The sequence below is a fragment of the Natrix helvetica genome (genome assembly GCF_964273705.1).
Source record: "Natrix helvetica genome assembly, chromosome: 1".
NCBI lineage: Eukaryota > Metazoa > Chordata > Lepidosauria > Squamata > Natricidae > Natrix > Natrix helvetica.
In genome coordinates this window covers 274002205-274022668 of record NC_138548.1, presented here as the reverse complement: position 1 = coordinate 274022668, position 20464 = coordinate 274002205, and the positions used below count along the sequence as shown (strand labels likewise).

At 40.2% G+C, this 20464-nt stretch overlaps 1 protein-coding gene across 1 annotated transcript; it reads right to left on the bottom strand.

The window, feature by feature from the left end:
* Nucleotides 1-6233: 6233 nt before the first annotated feature.
* GRXCR2 (glutaredoxin and cysteine rich domain containing 2) lies at nt 6234-19726 on the bottom strand. Its single transcript, XM_081936020.1, has 4 exons — nt 19669-19726; nt 13554-13955; nt 10540-10767; nt 6234-6498 (listed from the first exon to the last, which is right to left on the bottom strand). The coding sequence occupies exons 2-4, from the start codon at nt 13953-13955 to the stop codon at nt 6322-6324; spliced, it is 807 nt and encodes a 268-aa protein (XP_081792146.1). The 5' UTR covers nt 19669-19726; the 3' UTR covers nt 6234-6321.
* Nucleotides 19727-20464: the final 738 nt, after the last annotated feature.

Genomic DNA, 20464 nt, shown 5'->3' with positions numbered 1-20464 from the left:
CAAGATGAAGAGCAAGAGGAGGAATTCTGGGAGTTGAAGTCCACAAGTCTTAAAGCTGTCAAGTTTGAACACCCCTGAGGTTTTTTTTTATAAAGGGTTAGGGGTGCAAGGGTCTTGTAACTTGGCAGCTTTAAGACTTGCACACTTCAATGCCAGAGTTCCTGAGCCAACATGACTGGAGGAGGAATTCTGGGAGTTGAAGTCCACAAGTCTTAAAGCTGTCAAGTATGAACACCCCTGGGTTTTTTTTCTAAAGGATTAGGGGTGTAAGGGTCTTGAAACTTGACAGCTTTAAGACTTGTGTGCTTCAAATGCCAGAGTTTCTGAGCCAACATTTTGGTTGCTAAGCAAGAGCATTGTTAAGTGAGTTTCACCACATTTTACAAGTTGGCCATGCCCACCCAGTCACATGGCCGGCAAGCCACTCCCACATGGTCACATGGCCGGCAAGCCACTCCCACACGGTCACATGGCCGGCAAGCCACTCCGACAAAGCAGGCCACATCTACATTAGAGGTTCTAAAAAAATTTGAAACCCACTACTGGTTACAGGCTACTTGAAGTCTTTGAGAATTTAGCTCAGTCTCCACTGAAGCAGTGTTATCCTTGTTCTGCCTTCACTGTTCATTTCTAACACCTTGGTTAATAGAGGTTATGTATTTTCAGTGTAATGGGCTGACACTATATCTGATATAAAAAGGTAAAGGTTTCCCCCTTCCAGTTGTGACCAACTCCAAGGGGTGGTGCTTATCTCCATTTCTTAGCCAAGAGAGCCAACATTGTCCAAAGACATTTCTGTGGTCATGTGGTCAGTATGACTATATGCCAAGGTGCCCAGAACACACCTTACCACTAAAGTGGTACCTATTTATCTACTCTTCCGTGCTTTCAAATTGCTAGGTTGGAGGAATGAGTGTTCACCCCATCACACAATGCTTGGGTCCCGAACACCGGTCTGCTAGGTTTCCAGCTGACAAGCTTATCATCTTTAACATTTGAGCCATCACCTACACACACACACACACCCATATGTGATATAGAGGCCTTCAATTTAGGCGTGGTTTAAATTTTGAAAAGATGGTTGCAGTCTTGACTGAAGAATTGTAAAACTAAATAGAGCACTGGTCCAAATTAGCATCAAGATGCTACAAGTGATTGCTGCATATCCCATTGATGCTCTAGCCCAGGGATGTCAAACTGGCAGCCCTCAGGGCAGATGCTTCACGCTCAGGCCAGGCCCACCCTAGCTCTGTGAAGGGGAAAAAACATTGTGATACATCACATGACAGCAATGGGAAGTGACGAGTTTGACATCCATGCTCTAGTCAATCCCGGAGGCAACTGATACTACCCAAGAGAAAAGGGATAGAGAAAGGCAGAGGTAGCCACTGAGAACAGCTAAAATGTGATTGGAATCCCACTCTTTACATTCTGTACTGTATATCACAGTGATGGCGAACCTTTTTTGGCTCGCGTGCCACAAGTGGGGGGAGCGCAGAGGGGTCGAGTGCGGGCGTGCCGCACCCATAATGCAATGCGCGACCCCCCACAGTGCGCATGCGTGCACAACGAGCGACCCCCCCATTTTTACATTTTTTTTTGCCCTCCCCAGGCTCCAGGGGCTTTATAGGAGCCTGGGGAGGGCGAAAAGAGCCTCCCCCGACCCCCTGGAGGCCCTCCAGAGGCTTCAGGGACTGTCCAGAGGCTTCCCTGAAGCCTTCGGAACACTTAAAACCACCCTCCGAGCAAACCGGAAGTGACTTCCGGGTTGCTCTGAGGGTCATTTTAAGTGCTCCGAAGGCATCAGGGAAGCCTCGGACGGTCCCTGAAGCCTTCGGAGCGCTTAAAACCACCCTCCGAGCAAACCGGAATTGACTTCCGGGTTGCTCAGAGGGTCGTTTTAAGCGTTCCGAAGGCATCAGGGAAGCCTCGGACGGTCCCTGAAGCCTTCTGAGCGCTTAAAACGACCCTCCGAGCAAACCGGAAGTCACTTCCGGTTTGCTCGGAGGGTGGTTTTAAGTGTTCCGAAGGCTTCAGGAACGGTCCCTGAAGCCTCCGGGGGGGGCGGGGGAGGCTCTTTTCGCCCTCCCCAGGCTCCTATAAAGCCTCTGGAGCCTGGGGAAGGCGAAAAATAGTTTTTAAAAAGGTGAACTCAGCTGGCCAGCGCGCGCATGCGCGCTGGCCAGCTGACAGGGCAGCACTTCGCGTGCCCTGACAAATGGCTCCGCGTGCCACTTGTGGCACGCGTGCCATAGGTTCGCCATCACGGGTATATCATATTACCACTACAAAAGGATGGTTCCTTTGAATAACTAAAAGTGTTATCACAGCCCTGTAGAAGCCCCTAAAATGTGGTCCTTAATTCCTTATATTATTCTGACATTTTTGGCAAATAAGATCCCTTGGGGAAACTGCATTTTTGTATATAGCCATTCAGTATTTCTCTGCCTTTTGTTTACATTGCTGGAATAATTGGAACTGAAAGGTAGGAATAGCACTTCAATAGATATTTATCATTCCAATCGAGCATTTCCCTTTATGTTGAATTGCTGGTGTAATTACACTGTACAAAGAATAGCTTGAAACAATTTATACATGTTTTATATATGCAAATTATAAAGGGACGTGTGCACTTCCCTGTCTTGATGTACATTTTGATTAACATAATTTATTTTGCAATTCTGCAACTATTTGAAATAAAAGAGATAATGAAATGCTAAGATAATAAAAGGGAAGTTATAAATCATATATAACTTATATAAGGTATAAGGTATTTATTATTGAAGCAATGTCTTTTTTTACTTTATCCTTCAACAAATTGTTAGTTTATAAGATCAAAGAAAATGACTAATAAATAAGGTAGACAAACAGTAAATACAGAAAAGCCAAAGAATTTTAGTCATATTCATACAGTTTGTAATTTAATTACTTTTATGTAATAAATGACATCCAGAGTGTCAAATTACCACATCACTTATCTGACATGAATTTCTGTTGATTACATTCAACAAAGAAATTTTGAACTAATACACGAGTAATATATAGAAGAAAATTATAGAAAAGAATTGATAGCAACTAATTTTTCTGAATGAGAAGTTAGGAACACCCAGATATAGTGTATAAATGAGAATCCGTGGGAATCCATGAATGAACATATACCTTTAAAGAAGAAAAATTGTGTTGTTCTGAATATGTATGATGAACAATCCCATGTAAAAATATGGAGGCCAGGTGAATGCCTTTGAGCTTCAGTCAGCTTTTAGAAACACAGCCAAACAACCTGATAACAATTCTGGTAATGTTGAAATTGCTGTTACATCTAAATAATTCTATTATACCATTATTGATTAATACTATACGCTTCATAATCCCATTTGAATGGTTAGAATACAGTATGATCGATACAAATCTACTTTTTTTCTGAGACTCAGAGTAGATGTAACAGTAATAACAGTAATAAATCTTTGTCTTCAAAAGCAAAATCTGCCTTCAAAATCAGGCTGCTTTGGAGTTCACGGCCACCATGATAACATGGACCTGATCCAATTTATAAAGGGTTCAGTTACTTTTTTTCAGGTACTTTTCCAACTTCATGAGATGAAATGTATAAGGAATCTTTTAGTCCATCAAGTTCTTAGATCTTGTATTCAAGCAAAGCCAGCATAGAAAATAAAATGAAACTTAGGGCATCCCCCACCCCCCAAGAATCACCCAAACCCAAATTTGCTTTCTTATGCGCTAAGCTGTACAGCAATTTGGATTTGAAGAGGAGAGGGTAATTTGGGGAACAAGTGAACATTCATACCCCTTTTCTCCAACTTTGTAAAGAAGTTTATGGTACAGCAGGGGAATTCAAGGAGATACTAAGAGATGCTACATGTACATCTCTGCTCGAAATTACCCTTTCCCTTTCAAATCCAAATCACTGTACAGTCCTGCTTATTAGCAATAGTTCTAGTGTTCCCCACAGTACACGTTAAATATTTAACACTGCTTCTTCATCTGAACTAATCAGAAATCATGTTTTAGAAATTACAAGGGGGAATTCTTTTTAAAGAACACAAGTACCATTTGTTAACTGCAAATCCTGGAAGAGGCAAAGCTTCCCATTAGCATCAGTTATAATTTCCCTCTGAAGAAAGGGATAAATATATTTTTTTCCAAATGTTTTAGTATGTTGATTGTTGTTTTTTCCGACTGGTAATGTATAGAAATATGGGCTGCCTAAATCAGGTAACAGAAGTAAAATGGTTCTCTACATAAAGCACATTAAAAAGTATTTTATTTGAAATGATCCAGATTTGAAAGAAAAGAGATGAACCAATGGAGGAATAAATGTACAACTAATTGCAAAACATGTTGCAAAATGAAATTCTTCATGAAAGTGAAATATAGCATGAGATTTATTCAGCCAGCTAAAAGTGTAAATAAATAGTATCTGACAACTTATTTTATGTGCTAAGAATCTTCTGATAGAAGCCATACCTAAACATGGATTTAAATAGAGCTTCTACATCTGAAATGCAAAGTTTTGTACAATCACTGGAAGTCAGTCAAGAAGTAGAATTTTTAAAATCCCTTTGTTATGTTATAGAACTAGTATCATATTTTTCCAGATAATTTTAACAATTGATCCATCTTTTTTTTTCTTCCATCTAATTACATCCAGTTCTTAGAGACTAGCTGGACAAGTCCCTGCAGTTTTCTGGCAAAGTTTTTTTTCTTCCCAAAAGTGGTTTGCCATTGCCTCCTTACTAAGGCTTAGACCAGTGATGGCGAACCTATGGCACGCGTGCCACAAGTGGCACGCGGAGCCATTTGTCAGGGCACACGAGGCGCTACCCTGTCAGCTCGCCAGCACGCATGCCTTTTTAAAAGCTATTTTTCGCCTTCCCCAGGCTCCAGAGGCTTTATAGGAGCCTGGGGAGGGTGAAAAGAGCCTCTCCCCCCCCCCCCCCCGGAGGCTTCAGGGACCATCCGGAGGCTTCCCTGAAGTCTTCGGAATGCTTAAAACCACCCTCCGAGCAAACCGGAAGTGACTTCCGGGTTGCTCAGAGGGTCGTTTAAGCGTTCTGAAGGCTTCAGGGACCGTCCGGAGGCTTTCCTGATGCCTTTGGAGCGCTTAAAACCACCCTCCGAGCAACCCGGAAGTCACTTCCGGTTTCCTCAGAGGGTGGTTTTAAGTGCTCCGAAGGCTTCAGGGAAGCCTCCGGACGGTCCCTGAAGCCTCCGGAGGGCCTTGGGGGGGGGCTCTTTTCACCCTCCCCAGGCTCCTATAAAGCCTCTGGAGCCTGGGGAGGGTGAAAAAAGCATGTAAAAATGGGGGGGTGCGTTGTGCGCGTATGCGCACTGGGGGATCACGCGTTGCATTATGGGTGCGGCACGCCCGCACACAACCCCCCCGCGCGCTCCCCCCACTTGTGGCACGCGAGCCAAAAAAGGTTCGCCATCGCTGGCTTAGACGAAGTGACTGGCCCAAGATCACCCAGCTGGTTTGTGCCAAAGGCAGGACGAAAATTCACAGTCTCCTGGTTTCTATCATGATGTCGTAATCACTACACCAAATTGACTCTCATTTCTATTTTAGCAAGCCCTAAAATAATAACTTTTGCTCTGCCAAGAGATACAAGAACTTATAAATACTTAAGGAGCCCTGAAAACTTTAACTTGCAAATAGTTTGGATAACCTCAAGAGTTTTCAGATGGCTAATTTTCTGAAAGGTAGGCATGCAGGTATGTATGTATGTATGTATGTATGTATGTATGTATGTATGTATTTATTTATTTATTTATTTATTTATTTATTTATTTATTTATTTATTTATTTATTTTAGATTTAGTAAAGTTGTCGGACTCCAAAAATACTTTTTAATCCAAAGGTTATTTAAAAAGTCCCGTTATATCTGACATTTGTTTTCTTCTTACGTTTTAGTAGTCCTGGTTGTACCAGTACAAGAGTTCCATTTTGTTTCTTTTATTATGCTGAAGTCTGAGCTGGGTCTGTTCTTTTTTTAAAAAAAATAAGACCATGGGAACCGAGAACATGAGCTAGCCAAAGTTACGTCTTTTTATATAACATTTATATTACTCTGCAAGTGCAGCTTTACTTTCACTCAACTGAAATCAGAAAAAAGCTGTCTTGAAACATGTGGCAGCTCTTTTAATTCAGTGGAAAGGCTGGCAACCAATAGACTCTTTAACAACCAGGCATAAAAAGATAGCTTCCTAGCCAAAGAAGATGGATGGGCATAGACTATTTGATGGGCTCTGTTCTATTCGAAAGAAAATAAGTCAAGAAAAATTAAAGAACAGATAGAGTCACTAAACACAGATCTGGCAGGGCTGCTGCCCGTTTTCATTACAGGCAGGGCATCGCAGAGCTCTGTATGACTCTTTAAACCGATTAGCCAACATTGAAAACTTGCTTCCATGACACACAGCACAGGGGGCAGAGCCTGATCCTTTACACTGTGAGCAGCTGTTCTCCTCGTCACCTTCCTGAAACACAAGAACTCGATTAAACCATTTTCCTTCGTATCAATTCACAAAAACCCTTACCCAGAAGAAAAAAAAGGGACAGGAAAAGTTCTCCAAGACAATTTTTTCCTCGGTAAAATTATAGGATATGCATTGTTTTCATCCAGAATTTTAAATATTATTCAAACATAGTTTGGATTTTGCTGCTGGGGGTAAGGAAGAGAGACATCTTGCAGCCTTTTGTTGCACCCAGTTGCTTCAATTCTTAGCGTTTAAAAAAATAAAACAACTGACGAATAAAGAGCTATCAATCAATGGAACAACTTGTCTTCAGAAGTTGTGGGTGCTCCATCACTGGAGGCTTTCAAAAAGAGACTGGACACTCATCTGAAGTGGTATAGGGTCTCCTACCTAAGCAGAAGGTTGGACTAGAAGACCTTCAAGGTCGCTTCCAATTCTATTATTCTATGTTCTAAGTTCAGTCCTGGAATCCCTGCTGCATCTATTTCTACCTTGAAGGATGACAGAAGGATTGTCACACAGAAGATGGAGTGGATTTATTCTCCATTGCCCTAGGGCAGTGGTCGGCAAGCCGCGGCTCGCGAGCCACATGCGGCTCTTTACACACTTTAATGCGGCTCTTCTGTGTGCCGGGCGCCCGCTCCCCTCCCTCCTCTCGGGCACTTCCAAACAAGCGCCCCTTTTTTCTTTTCGACCCACAATGATTAGGGAGGATCCTGAAGTTGGGCAGGGACAAGAAGCGAGGAGGCAGAAAAAGAAACGGAGGCTAAGGAGCTTCCCCCCCGCCCCCTCCCAGCAAAAATCTAACCGGAGAGCCGGGCGGGCAGTAGCAAATTAGCCGATCACGCCGCGTGATCGGTTAATTTGCTACTGCCCACGCGGCGTGATCGGCTAATTTGCTACTGCCTGCCCAGCTCCCCGGTTAGATTTTTGCTGGGAGGGGGTGGGGGGAAGCTCCTTGGCCTCCGTCTCTTTTTCTCCCTCCTCGCTTCTTGGGGCTCCACCAATGGGGGAGCAAGGCCCGCCCAGCGCCAGGCTTTGGGCTAACACAGAGGTCTGCAAAGTTGGCTGTTTTAAGACTGGTGGACTTCAATTCTCAGAATTCTGGGAGTTGAAGTCCACCAGTCTTAAGAGCCAATTTTGCAGAGCCCTGGGCTAATATGATTGATGCCCTTGGTGGACTTCAACTCTCAGAATTCTGGGAGTTGAAGTCCACCAGTCTTAAGAGCCAATTTTGCAGATCCCTGGGCTAATATGATTGATGCCCTTGGTGGACTTCAATTCTCAGAATTCTGGGAGTTGAAGTCCACAAGTCTTCAAGCTGTCAGGTTTGAAGACCCTGGGTTTTTTTCTAAAGGGTTAGGGGTGCAAGGGTCTTGCAACTTGACAGCTTTAAGACTTGCATGCTTCAATGCCAGAGTTTCTGAGCCAACATGACTGGAGGAGGAATTCTGGGAGTTGAAGTCCACAAGTCTTAAAGCTGTCAGGTTTGAAGACCCCTTGGGGTTTTTTTCCTAAAGGGTTAGGGATGCAAGGATCTTGTAACTTGACAGCTTTAAGACTTGCGTGCTTCAAATGCCAGAGTTTATTGAAACTAAAAACAGTGTACCATCCTATGCATTTTCGGTTTTAAAAATGTGGCTCTCAAAATAAATTTCAATCGTGGTTTTGGCGAGATTTGGCTCAGTTGAAAAAAAAGGTTGCCCACCACTGCCCTAGGGGGACGGTCCAGAACCAATGGATTAAAAGTGCAAAAAAAGAGGTTCACACTGTAGATCAGGCAGAACTTGCTTGATGTTTGTGAAACATAATGGTCTTATTAGTTTTCCTTCCCTGAGAAAGCTCCAAATGAAGGTTAGATCAACAGATCTAGAGATCCTCTAAGGTACTTTCCAAAGCCATTATACGTTTGTTTGTTTGTTTGTTTATGTTGTTTACCTTTTATCTCAATCTTCACAGACTTTCACGGTTTAGAGATATTAGTGCCTGTGTCTGATACCAATCATTTGGGATTCAAAACTTTTTACTACCGGTTCTGTGGGTGTAACTTGGCGGGTGTGGCTTGGTGGGCATACCTTGGTGGCCGTGGCGAGGGAAGGCTACTGCAAAATCCCCATTCCCTCCCAATCACCTGGGACTTGGGAGGCAGAGAATAGATGGGGGTGGGGCCAGTCAGAGGTGGTATTTACCAGTTCTCCAAACTACTCAAAATTTCTGCTACCGGTTCTCCAGAACTGATCAGCACCTGCTGAATACCACCTCTGACCAGTAGGTATACTAAGCAATATATACAGTATGTTCAGCTTTATGAAATAAATGAAACTAGAGTAACACACCATGCTGTGTTAAAGAGCAAGGAAAAAGAAGATAATTGTATTTTGATTTATAGCTGAAAATTATGGCTATTATAGCTGGGTTGCAAAAGTCAGATTAGATTAGATGGTAGTCAAGAATTAGTTTTCTTTATCTCTTTGCTACAAGCATGAGCCTGTCTAGATTTTGTTTTTGTAGCCTTCCTGCACATGGCAGAAACCTTATATTTAAGGCTTATCACTCTAATAATGATAGAAGGGCTTATTTATTACAAGCCCACCTCCCCAATTATCTAGCCAAAATGTTTTTAATGCTTTTTGTTTGCTTGCTTATTGATAGTTTACTCAAACCTACAAACATATTGATTTTGTCAGTGTCTCCATTCCTTACCTAAGCCTCAAAAAAGATTGCCAACAATCAGGAATAAATGGAATGGCTCTCACCCCCCCCCCCCCCAAAATGATTTCAGTGGTTAAAATACTGACAAATAGTTGTATCATGTGGCCGTCCAGAAGTCCAATTTTCAAATTCTCACAGGACTCTTATTTATTTACATTTATACAGGCTTTATTTTTTTTAATTAACTCAAGTTTACCTAATACTCTTTCCACCTTCTACTTTCCCCACAACAACAATCCTGTGAGGTGAGTTGGGCTGAGAAAGAGTGACTGTCCCAAAGTTATCCAGCTGGCTTTCATGGCTAAGGTAGGACTAGAACTCATAGTCTCCTGGTTTCTAGCCTGGTGCCTTCACCATTTAACAAAATCTCACAGGAGAAATATGCCATATACTTGTAATATAAGACTGTAAGATTAACAATATTTGGACCATGTGTAATTTTTAATTAATTATCACTGTTGGGCTTCCTCGTGTTCCATCTAAAGGAATCAGAAATGCCTTGTTGTCAACCCCCTGGGATGGATAACCTGACCTCACTCCAATGAATGCATAGAATCAGAAGAAAACATGAAATCATTTCATGCAAGAGAACTATTCCTTTCTTCCTGACAATTGGAGAAGAAAGACTTAAAAATGAGACAAACAGGAGGGCACAAAATATATGCAATAAATTGGGCTTCTTATATACTTGTCCCAAAAATTACTGGTATTTGTGTTGTTTGTGCATGTTAAAGGCAGACTGTGTGTGTGTATGTGTTTTACACTGAATGATTTGACAAGGACATGCCTTGCCATCTGGATGAGTAGAAATGACCTACTGACAAGAGCTTCAGCAATACCACACTTGGAAAAGTTATAGCTCTGGATTCTCTGTTCTCAGCATTAACTAAATTCAGATATTTCAAAATGTTTTGGTTGTAGTTACAAAACAGGTGACATCAATGATAAACATGACAAACTAGTTTATACATCGTATGAGGTGTCATCTTCATGTTTATTAATTCTGGAGAATTAACTTGGAGATAATTATGGAGTGATAATGGGGTGAGTTCCTTCGACCTAGAATTTCTTATCTCTGCAAGCAAAACTGTCATCAACATTCCATATGCCCCCAAAGCTCCCAGCTCTTCTTTAATGATATAGATTTTCTTTTACTGCAATTTGTGTGTATGCAGGACACCCCCTTTCCCCCCCCCCTAAGTTCTCTTTTGCTTCCAAACATCTAGATATCAAAACTTTTAAACAAGTAATGTTGATGGAATCACACCTGAGATTCTGGCCATATCCAGGAGAATCCTGAACCAAAGAAAAAGAAATCATTTGTCTTACCCAAACATGTTGGTTGTGGCCTGATTCAGTTTCATCACTGTTTATGTTTCCATTGCTTTGAACGCTGCTACTTTCTCCTCTTCCTTCAGAGTTCATGAAGGAGCAATCATCAACACCTTCATTTTGCATGATTCTTTGCATTAGCTCTTTCTTGTTCAGTGGTGTCCGGATTATTTTTAGATTACTGGTATAGATTATAATCCTCCCAAAATCTAAAATGCGGGGATGCTGAAATAGAATGGCATAGGTAGATGTTTAACTTTTTTTTTAAAAAAAAAAGATTGATGGCCTTTTCAACGAGCTCCAATCCATACTTAGTAATGAGAAGGTTTTTTTTCTTTTCATTGCCCCTAACGTCAAGAGAAAATTTCTCCCACTGATTTGCAAATCTTGCATATTTGCAATGAATGGGAGTCCTTTTCTATTTAGTGCCTACCTTTATGAAACAAGAACTAAATTAGCAAGTGCAAAGAAAGCTCCAACATGTCCACCCTACCAGACTTCTCCCCAAGTTGACTAAAAAGCCTGACCTCCTCAAATGGTAGATGGAAACTGGTTTAGTCAGAAGTTCCTATGCCAAGGTGCAGGAAGGCCTTGATAATGGAATTCATAAAGTTCATTCTTTCTCATTACACAAAGAAAGATACCTGGGTCATTTATAGATTACATTTCCAAATCAGCTGAATAATGGCAGGTCTTCTCATTGTTTACTGCTTAATAAACTGATATATATTATAGAAGGAGGGAGGGAGGGAAGGAAGGAAGGAAATGAGAAAGATGCGTAGAAGGAAAGGTGACCCAATATAGGGCAAGCAGTGACTTTTCACACTGTGTCTATGGAGATTCTCCATCATCCAGGTCATGGTTGTCCCAAAGGTGCTTTTTTTCAAGAAGCAACTGGACTTTCTGGTTTTTCTTTGAAGATGCTTCGCTTCTCATCCAAGAAGCAGAGCTGATGATTTTCACACTGTGGTTCACCCACACCTCCTTTGTATTCTAGCACCTAGCCAACTCCTAACCCTCACTGGTTACTGATATGCAATCCCAACAAGTTCACAATGAGGAAATGTCAACTTCAGAGTAAAAAAAAAAAAGTTCTCCACTCCTGTTTATGTCCTGCATGGATGTCAGTTTTCCTAACAAGTAATACGATTCAATAAAATGCTTGCAAATCATTGCATTCTCATTACTATTCCTTCAGAGCTCATTGTGGGCTTCTGTGGTTTTATTATTTCAGCAGGTGAATTTTAATGTTGCAGTTTCTATTTCTTGCAATAGAAGATGCTTGCAAATGGCATCCAGAACTTGATCTAATTTTTAAGGCACTATATACTGGTTCTAATTGTCCTATTTCTAATTTTAAATGAATTGCTACCACCACTACTGAGCAGTTACCAAACTTCCATAATTTCAGAACTAGAATGAAGAATCCCATTCAACAGCGATGAAATCCAATCTCTTGAGAGCTTACGTTCATTTTGTTTTTGCATTCTCAGAATTAAAACAGACAGTTTTGGACCGCCGCATATAGCCAGTAGATGCATTTTATCAGAAGCATTACAGGTTTCAAAACTGAATAGACACTGAAATACTATACTGAAATATACAAACATTTGATTCGACAGAATGATCATAGTCAAACTCTAGGAACCTCTTTGGGTGCTAATTACCTTACTAGATTCCAAACCTTACAATTGTAAATCATCCACACATCTTCAAAGAATTGCCAGTTCAGCAGTAAGAATATGAGAAGCTAATTTACAGGAGGTTAAGCTATTTATCCATTTATAACCCTATTATCTCCTCCAGAGATGCGGAAAAAATAGCTCAGCTTTACTGGTAGGTTTTCTGGAGGGTTACAATGGAGTGACAAAGATTTCTTTCAGCTTATCATTAACCTATAGGAGCAATAAAATCCTTGCCTGCCTACCTCTTTCATCTAAACTACTGAAATGAAAAAAGGAGGGGTGAAGAGAAAACAGAAGTTGATTTATGGGATGTAGGACTTTGAACACTATACAGCACTAGCATTCAAAAACTAATTATTTTTATATTTATATCTATATTTCCACCAAGCTCTGATAGGCCTTATAAAAAAAAGTATGGCAGGATAGTGGAACATATTCTACAAGTTTGAAATAAGACCATACAGGGTGTACTTTGATAGTCAACAGCTCTCCAGAACCCAAGCAAAAGTCTTCAATTCACATTGCTTGAACTTTAATCCTTTAAGATAGCAATATAAAAATGAAGTATGTGATCTTTGACATGTAAAGCATAAATTCCCTCACTTGGATATGGAACTTCCTCACTACATAATCTGCTACTTTCTGCTTAGACTTCTGAATTTGTGCTGGTCTGAAATACTCTATAAAGTTAACTAGAATATATATATAACTACTAATCTATTTGTGTCAGGAGCACCAAAATGCTTCCAGGTTGAAAGGATTGAATGGCGACAACACTGTTGCCCAAGGGATGCCCACATGGGGGCTCCTTTCGTGTCTCTATTAAGTTGTCTGCTGAAGTAGTACCCATCTTTCTATTCTAAAAGGTCTATATTCTAAAAGGTTTTCAGGTCTATAAATCCTGAAAAATAATAAATAAATAAATAAATAAATAAATAAATAAATAAATAAATAAATAAATAAATAAATAAATAAATAAATAAATAAATAAATAAATAAATAAATAAATAAATAAATAAATAAATAAATATTCGCGGTTGCCCACTTTCAAACTGTGGGGTCGGCAGGAACTGGGGCGTGTGACAGGAGCTCACTCTATCCCACAGCAGCAACCGAATCTCAGATGCGGGCCTGACAATCGTCAGCCCAGCATTCCTAACCTCATGAGCCACCGCACTTCTATGAATATAAAAAGAATATATAACTGAAGCAAATGATTAATATTTCATTAAAATGATGCCTTGCTAAACATGACTAAACATTATTTACAATCTTTGCCAAATGAATGTTTTATTACATTTTACTAAATTTTATTACATTACTTACCATATGACCATCAGCCTTGTCATCCTTTAGAAGGGAAGAGTTACTTGTGAGAGTGTATTTGTTCCCTTCTCTGAAAACACTGATCCTCTGGGCATTCAGTCTAGCTGATGGATAAAAGCTGTGATCTGGGTTTTCTCTAATCCCCAATAAATTGTCTCGGGGTTCAAAATTCCAGGACTGACAATTATGAGGGCAGTCTTCTGCTGGGATTTCAAGCTCTTGCCCATCTTCATACATTTGTTTTAAGACTCGACCACTGTAAGCTGAGGAAATTTTGAATCTTACTTTTCGGGGTCTTGTATCATGCTTTTGGTTGGATTTCTTCTGGAACTCATCCATAGGGGGTTGGTTTTTGACAGAAATTCCCAGGAATTTGTCCAGCAACAATAGTTTCCAAGGCATCTAAATGAACAAACACAGAAAGAAAGAAAAATAAATAAATAAAAAGTGCTAAGCAATATATAATTCAAAAGCTCTTTGGGCCCTCTCACATTACGGCTTAAAAGGACACCTCGAGATTAAACATTGATAGAGTGCCACACAAAGAAATCATTGCTGCAAAGACACAGAAGGAGGAATTTACTCAGGGGACTGGGGCCTAGGCTTATACTGTATATATGCTGTAATTTTGTATTGTGTTGTAAAGGATAACATATAAAGGAGATTTATAGCTAAAGGAAAAGGAAATATGCATGCAGGTGGGCACACATTTTATTCTACCATACTTTTAGCTTTTATTTAGTAGCTAAGTTGTGCACCACTTCTAAAATGAATTAAAATAGCAGATAGCAATGTGTTAAAAGAATAAGAATCAACACTAAACAATTCATCGCTACATCTAATCCTCTTCATGTCAGGCCTGTAATTCTGTTCCTTTTAGGATCTTTGGCCTGCCACATAATTAAAACATATATATATTATGCTGTTTCATTGGTATAGTAGTTGGGAGGGGGGAATAGAAAGGAGTAGGATTGTGGAATGTATTGTTATGAATTTCTTAAAAGCTTAAGGTCGTCTTTTGTCTCTGCACCTCGACACCTGGCCGGAAGAAGAGGGGTGTACATGCCAGCGTGGAAGATGAAGATTGGACCATGTGATGAATTATGGGGTGTGGGGAAAAATGATGAACTTTTAACTGGGTGAATTCACCGGATGTACATTAGAGTTGAAATTCACCAGCTTAATGCCAACATGCCTGTCTTATTAAATTGGAGTTTTAAGGACTACTTTGCCTTGGACAATGATTTAATTCTGCATGATATTTGGAACGCTGACACTTCAGCTTTATCAATGAGTAATTAAGTGCCCTTAGATGCAACAGGATCAAATCCTAAGTGACTATGAACTGCAATATAGCTGTTTATAAGGCAGTGGTCAGTTGCCAATATTTTTATTACCAGCTAGGGTGCACGCGACTGTTCTGCACATGTGCAGAAGTGTCCAGGCAGGTGGGCAGAGCCTCCTGCTGCCATTACTACCGCTTCGACCGATCCCGCCCAAACCAGGAGCAAGCCACCTCTGGTATAAGTGGAACAATAGTAATTTGATTTATAATTTACCTCAATTTTTTCCCATCAATTTCCAAGTGGCAGCTGTTATTGGGTGGGGGGGGGGGGGGAGTCAGGATTTAAAGATGAGAGTGCTACCAAAACTGAGAGCCAGGATTTAAAGATGGGAATACCACCGAAACTGGTTCTCTGACCTGGCTTTTCTCCTCTTTCTCAATAGAGAAAAGCACAGAGTAGTTGGAGCTTCATGAAGGTAACATCCGGAGGTTCTTCCACAGAGAGAACTTTGAATGCCTGCTTCCCAATAATGGCAAGCAGTGGTAAACCAGAGCCATACATGAAGGCAGCAGCTCTATGAGCTGAATTCATCAACTCAGTTCATCAACTCTAGAATAGGGCTGACCTAAGATTATTTTTCTCTCTGAAGGACAAGTTGGCACATCCTTCTCTTCTATGTACAAAAAGTGGATGGCCTATAACCGTGATGGTGAACCTATGGCACACATGCCACAGGTAGCACGTAGAGCCCTCTCTGCAGGCATGCAAGCTGTTGCCCCAGCTCAGATCCGTCGTGCATGCACGCACAATTCCCACCAGCAAGCTGGTCTTTGGGTCTCTGCTGCGCATGCGGTGAGTGGAGCGCATGCGAGAGACATACACATGCAGTGGGTAGGGAGCACACGGGGGTGGGGATCATGTGTGGGGTGGGGTGCACATGGGGGTCACATATGCATGTGGCGGGCACACGGGGAAGTCACCCACGCATTGCGTTATGGGTGTGTGCATGCACGTGCTTGCGCTCTTTCGGCACTCGGTGCCAAAAAGGTTAGCCATCACTGGCCTAGAAGGCAAATGCTGGTGATTGAGCAACATTCTAAGGCAAATAGGCTAGCTTTGAGATGATGTACCACCAATACTTTTCAGCTGAGACAGCTTCCACCTTGTGCCTACCAGTAGAGTCATTGCTCACACGGACATCATTCTTTGGGCCTATTTCACTAATCTTTAGGATAGTCGAATTTTTCCCTTGTTGTCTGTAAAAGATTGGATTTTCACATGTACAAAACAAGTTCTGCCGTTTTTAATTATTTACACTGAACAAACAGCAGTTCCGTAAGTATAACAACCCACCCTCAAATCTTATGTATCTATTTTGGGGCATTTTTATATAACTTCTTTCACTCACTGGCAAATGCTCTAGTTTCCTGCCATTTTAATGCAACACCTACACATAGATGAATAAGAATCCCATGTTTCCATTTCAAGCCATAATCTTGAAGAGAATAACATTCCCCATCCTTATCTTCTTAGAAATACCCCAGGTGGTGCTGGAAATAATAAGTAGGTAAAGACTCCTCCTAAAATATATTATTTCTGCCTAGACTTTCAGTCAAGAACACCTAAACTAATTTCCAACATTTTGGAAATTGTTCATAAGGATCAGTGTGATTGAATCCTTTTCTTTTTAAGATGAATTGCAAATTTGGAAGATACAAGTAAGTGACATCCTTTGTTTCCTGCCAACTTTCCATGAGAACAAAAACTGAATACGCACATGGAATACTTATTTACTGGTAGGATAATAAGCAATTTTTTTAGATCTGTAATTTGTAATACATTGTAACTAGCATCCTCCATAAACTGTTATTGGAGATCTGATAAAAAAAAGACTGATCAGATTTCCTAAAAGATAAGATTTTGCCAATTTACTATATAACTGTTCTTCCCAGTAGAAATGCTATATATGCTTTCTTATTTTGGACTCCTATTACATGATAGTCGTATTACTTTACACTGAATCCAAATACTTCTTCCCTGTGCCCCATCTAAAGTCATGTGAAAAGATTTGCATTTCTTTGACCTCCAGGATTTCAGGAACATGTCAATGCTGCCATCTAAATGTATCCACACAATTTATTAGTACACTTTTTTTTTACAAATGACATTATAAACCTGGCTGGGAAGGTCACAGATGAAAGCCACAAGGCCTGGGATGCTGTAAATGTCATCAGTACTTGGTGGTTGCCAAACACCCAAATTTTGATCATATAACCGTGGGGATGCTGTGATGCGTGTAGCAAAAGCAAATGCACAGACTTATTTACCATTCGATGGTGTTTTACAGCACTCTCTGAGTGGTGTACAATGTCAGCATATTTCCCCTAGCAATCTGGTTCTTCATTTTACTGACCTCAAAAGAATGGTGGGGCTGAGTCAACCTTGAGCCGGTCAGGATTGAACTCCTGGTGTGTGGGCAGAGATAGCCTGCACTTTTTCAGAACCGTTGTAACTTTGAACCATTACTTAAATGAATGCTTGCAAATTGAGAATTGCTTGAGCTTATTAGCATCTTCCACATTTCTAATCAGCATATTCACAAATTCATCTCTGCATGGACCCAATACTTTCAATTATATTTTATGTAGATTTTATAGATGAAGAAACCCTTGCTTCCCGGATTACAGATTAAGTGATATTGGACATATTAACACAAAAAAGCACAATTTAACACACACAAAGAAACCCAAAACGATTTTCCTTTTAATGGAAGGCATTAAGTATATTTTTAAAATATATATTTCAACAATTAAGTTGCTGAGTGCATAAAAATGCATGTAGAATATTTTGTGTTTCTCCAGGATTTCCATGAGAAAATCTTATGTAATATAGTTTTTGAGATGTCTCTGGCCATACCCATGATATTAAAAAAAAACTTCCTACCTTATTCATTTTGTAAGTCAAATCTGTCCACAAATTGTTCGACTTAATGCTATCTAAGCTTAAAGAACTACTATTCCCCCAACCAGAAATAGTGTTTTCTAAAACCTCTGTCCATGAACCCAGAATTTGATTTTGCACAGGAGCAGCGAAGCTTTTCATAGGTCAGATCTGCACTTTCTCTCTTTCTTAAATGTTCTGATTATATTATAAGGATGAAACAGTTATTTTATTCTCCTTTTTACGTCAGAAATCATTGTAGTCATTCTGATGGGAAACCACTCAGTTTCAGTACTGCAACCAAAACTGACAAGCATGTAGCCTTCACTTATCTATGCTACCTTAGCAGAACTATGGATTAGTGCTATTAAAAATTCACAAGTGTCTAGTGCCCTAGAAAATCTGGATTACTCAGATCATGGATGTGAAAAACACTCCACAACAGAATTTATTAGCAACCTAACCTATGCATTTAATTTTATAAGTACCTTTCCACCACCGGGTGCTAGGTTTTAAATATCCAGTCAATGAAGCATGTTTGTTGGAAGGGCACTCTAGAAAAGAAAGATGGAGAGAGACAGAAATCCGCACATTTTATCTCAAGAGGCACTTTTTGAATGCACAAACTGAACCATATTTTTATCTGGATGTTGCAATCAGTGGTGTCCTGTGATTCCCAAAGGCCTCTTTAAATGGGAGTGAAATATTCTCTTCCCACAGCACACCAGAATTGCAAGATAATTCAGCACTATAGCGATTTCCGACAGAAGCAGGGTTCCTGGCACTGCATCCAGTTACATCGGGTTTCCTTGCACGTCTCTCAACATATTCAAACCTTAAGAGTTGTGATTCACTTGAAGAAAACTGGGCTGCTGACTTGCCCACAATTACTGCCTACTGTAGTGTATTTTGAAAATGTCCTCTCTGTACTTTTATCCTTTTTTGATGATTTATCATAGGGACATGTTGTTCAAAGTCTCAGAACACATCTGAAAAGAACAAAATAAGCATTACTGTGACATTGGAAGAACATCCATTTAACACTTTTAATTAAAAGTTTGTCCTCATATGTTGATAATAAAAACATATTTTTTCCTGGTGCAGGTGTGACAAGTTCATATAAAGTAGGAGGTATTTCTTCTTTTCCACCTTTTTAAAAACAAATCTGAGGTGCCAATTTGGCATTCTAGGAGTTTTTAAAACTGCCAATCCAGTTTTACATATTATGCAGAGATAAATATAAGCCTTGTGTGAACAAATACCAAGACAGAAGCACAACCAGTTCTGACATCCTGATAAGTAGCCCTCCATCCTTCCACCCATCATATTTACATCCTGCTTATCAACAGGAAATACTAATATAATCCAATGCATATTAACTTGTATAAATTCTAAAATATTTTAATTAGGAGCCACTCCAGTCTATATTTTTCTGAATCACCAGGGTCCATACTACACCATAATTCAGACTTGGATATCTGCTCACTCAGATACAGATTCATCGATATACAAGCAGTTGTATAACTGATCAAGCAGCTGCTAAAGTTTCAAACAAAGCTTTATTCAAGCTTTATTTTTATTTGGCAAATTTAGAGGGGACTAACAATAAATAAATAGAGAGGTTTCTTCCATTTGAATTGCATGTGGCTAAATGAATTAGTCTTTCTTGAGGGAAACTTTTTTTTTTAAATGTGCAATTTGATATTGGATTTTTCTTTACAAAGGTTTTAAAAACAGCCCTTTTTCAAAACCACGAATTAAGAAATCCTCAGATTTATGGTTCTTTGATGAAAGACAAAATTTTGTTGATAACTGTGGTGGAAAGCTATGATGTACCCATTATAGGCCACAATAGAATATTACTACTAAAGACAATACTTCTTAAATACCTGAAATGTGATGATCTGGGTCTCCAAAACATTCAAATGTAATTCTATAAAAGAGAGAAAACAGAAGTCATCCCAGGGCATGAGGTGGAATGTAATCTGGAGTCACAGAAGGGAGGGGCTCTTTCCCAGAGAGCAAAGAGACTGTGAAGCACGGAATGTTTGGTATGCAGGGAGTGGGTGAAGGTGGACCCTCCCTAGCAATTCACAATTATGGTGATAGTTCTTTAGTCTGGCAAGATTTCTGTCTATAGGAATCAATAGTAAAGAAACTACTCAAAAGTAAATCTGAGTGTTATTCTGGGTTCTTTGGGCCTGACCGAGTACAACGTAATGAATATTTTGACTTTAACGAAGCCAATCATGCTTCTTAAACTATGTATGGACATCAACACTCTTTATCTGCAGTCACTTCAGATCTACACTTCATGTGGTATTCCACCATAAAGGTCCCCAACTCTGGGCCATGGCCCATTACTGGGCCACGGCCCATTCAGAACTGGACTGCACAAGTGACAGACAAGCACACGTGCACAGCTCCATTTGTGCAAACAGCAGGCACTTGCGTGTGCTCATGAAGCTCCATTTGAAGCTCCACAGAACCATTTCCTCTCACACACACACACACACACATGCAGATCCACAAAGCTGGAAAAGTTGTGGGAGAGGCAAGAGACTGAATAGTCTTACGCATTTAGGATTTTGTTCTGCCCATTAGCAGAATATGTTCTCTAACAGGTTTCTCTTGAAGAAATGCACTCAGAACAAGAAACTCAACATTTTCAAAATGTGAGTTTTT

Bases quoted from the DNA above. Each gene is read 5' to 3' on its own strand.
- GRXCR2 (XM_081936020.1), bottom strand. From the start codon at position 13,955: ATGCCTTGGAAACTATTGTTGCTGGACAAATTCCTGGGAATTTCTGTC. The intron at 10,768-13,553 runs GTAAGTAATGTA...ATTCTATTTCAG, and splicing joins ACAAGGCTGATGGTCATATG to CATCCCCGCATTTTAGATTT. The intron at 6,499-10,539 runs GTAAGACAAATG...CTTGTGTTTCAG, and splicing joins GCCACAACCAACATGTTTGG to GAAGGTGACGAGGAGAACAG.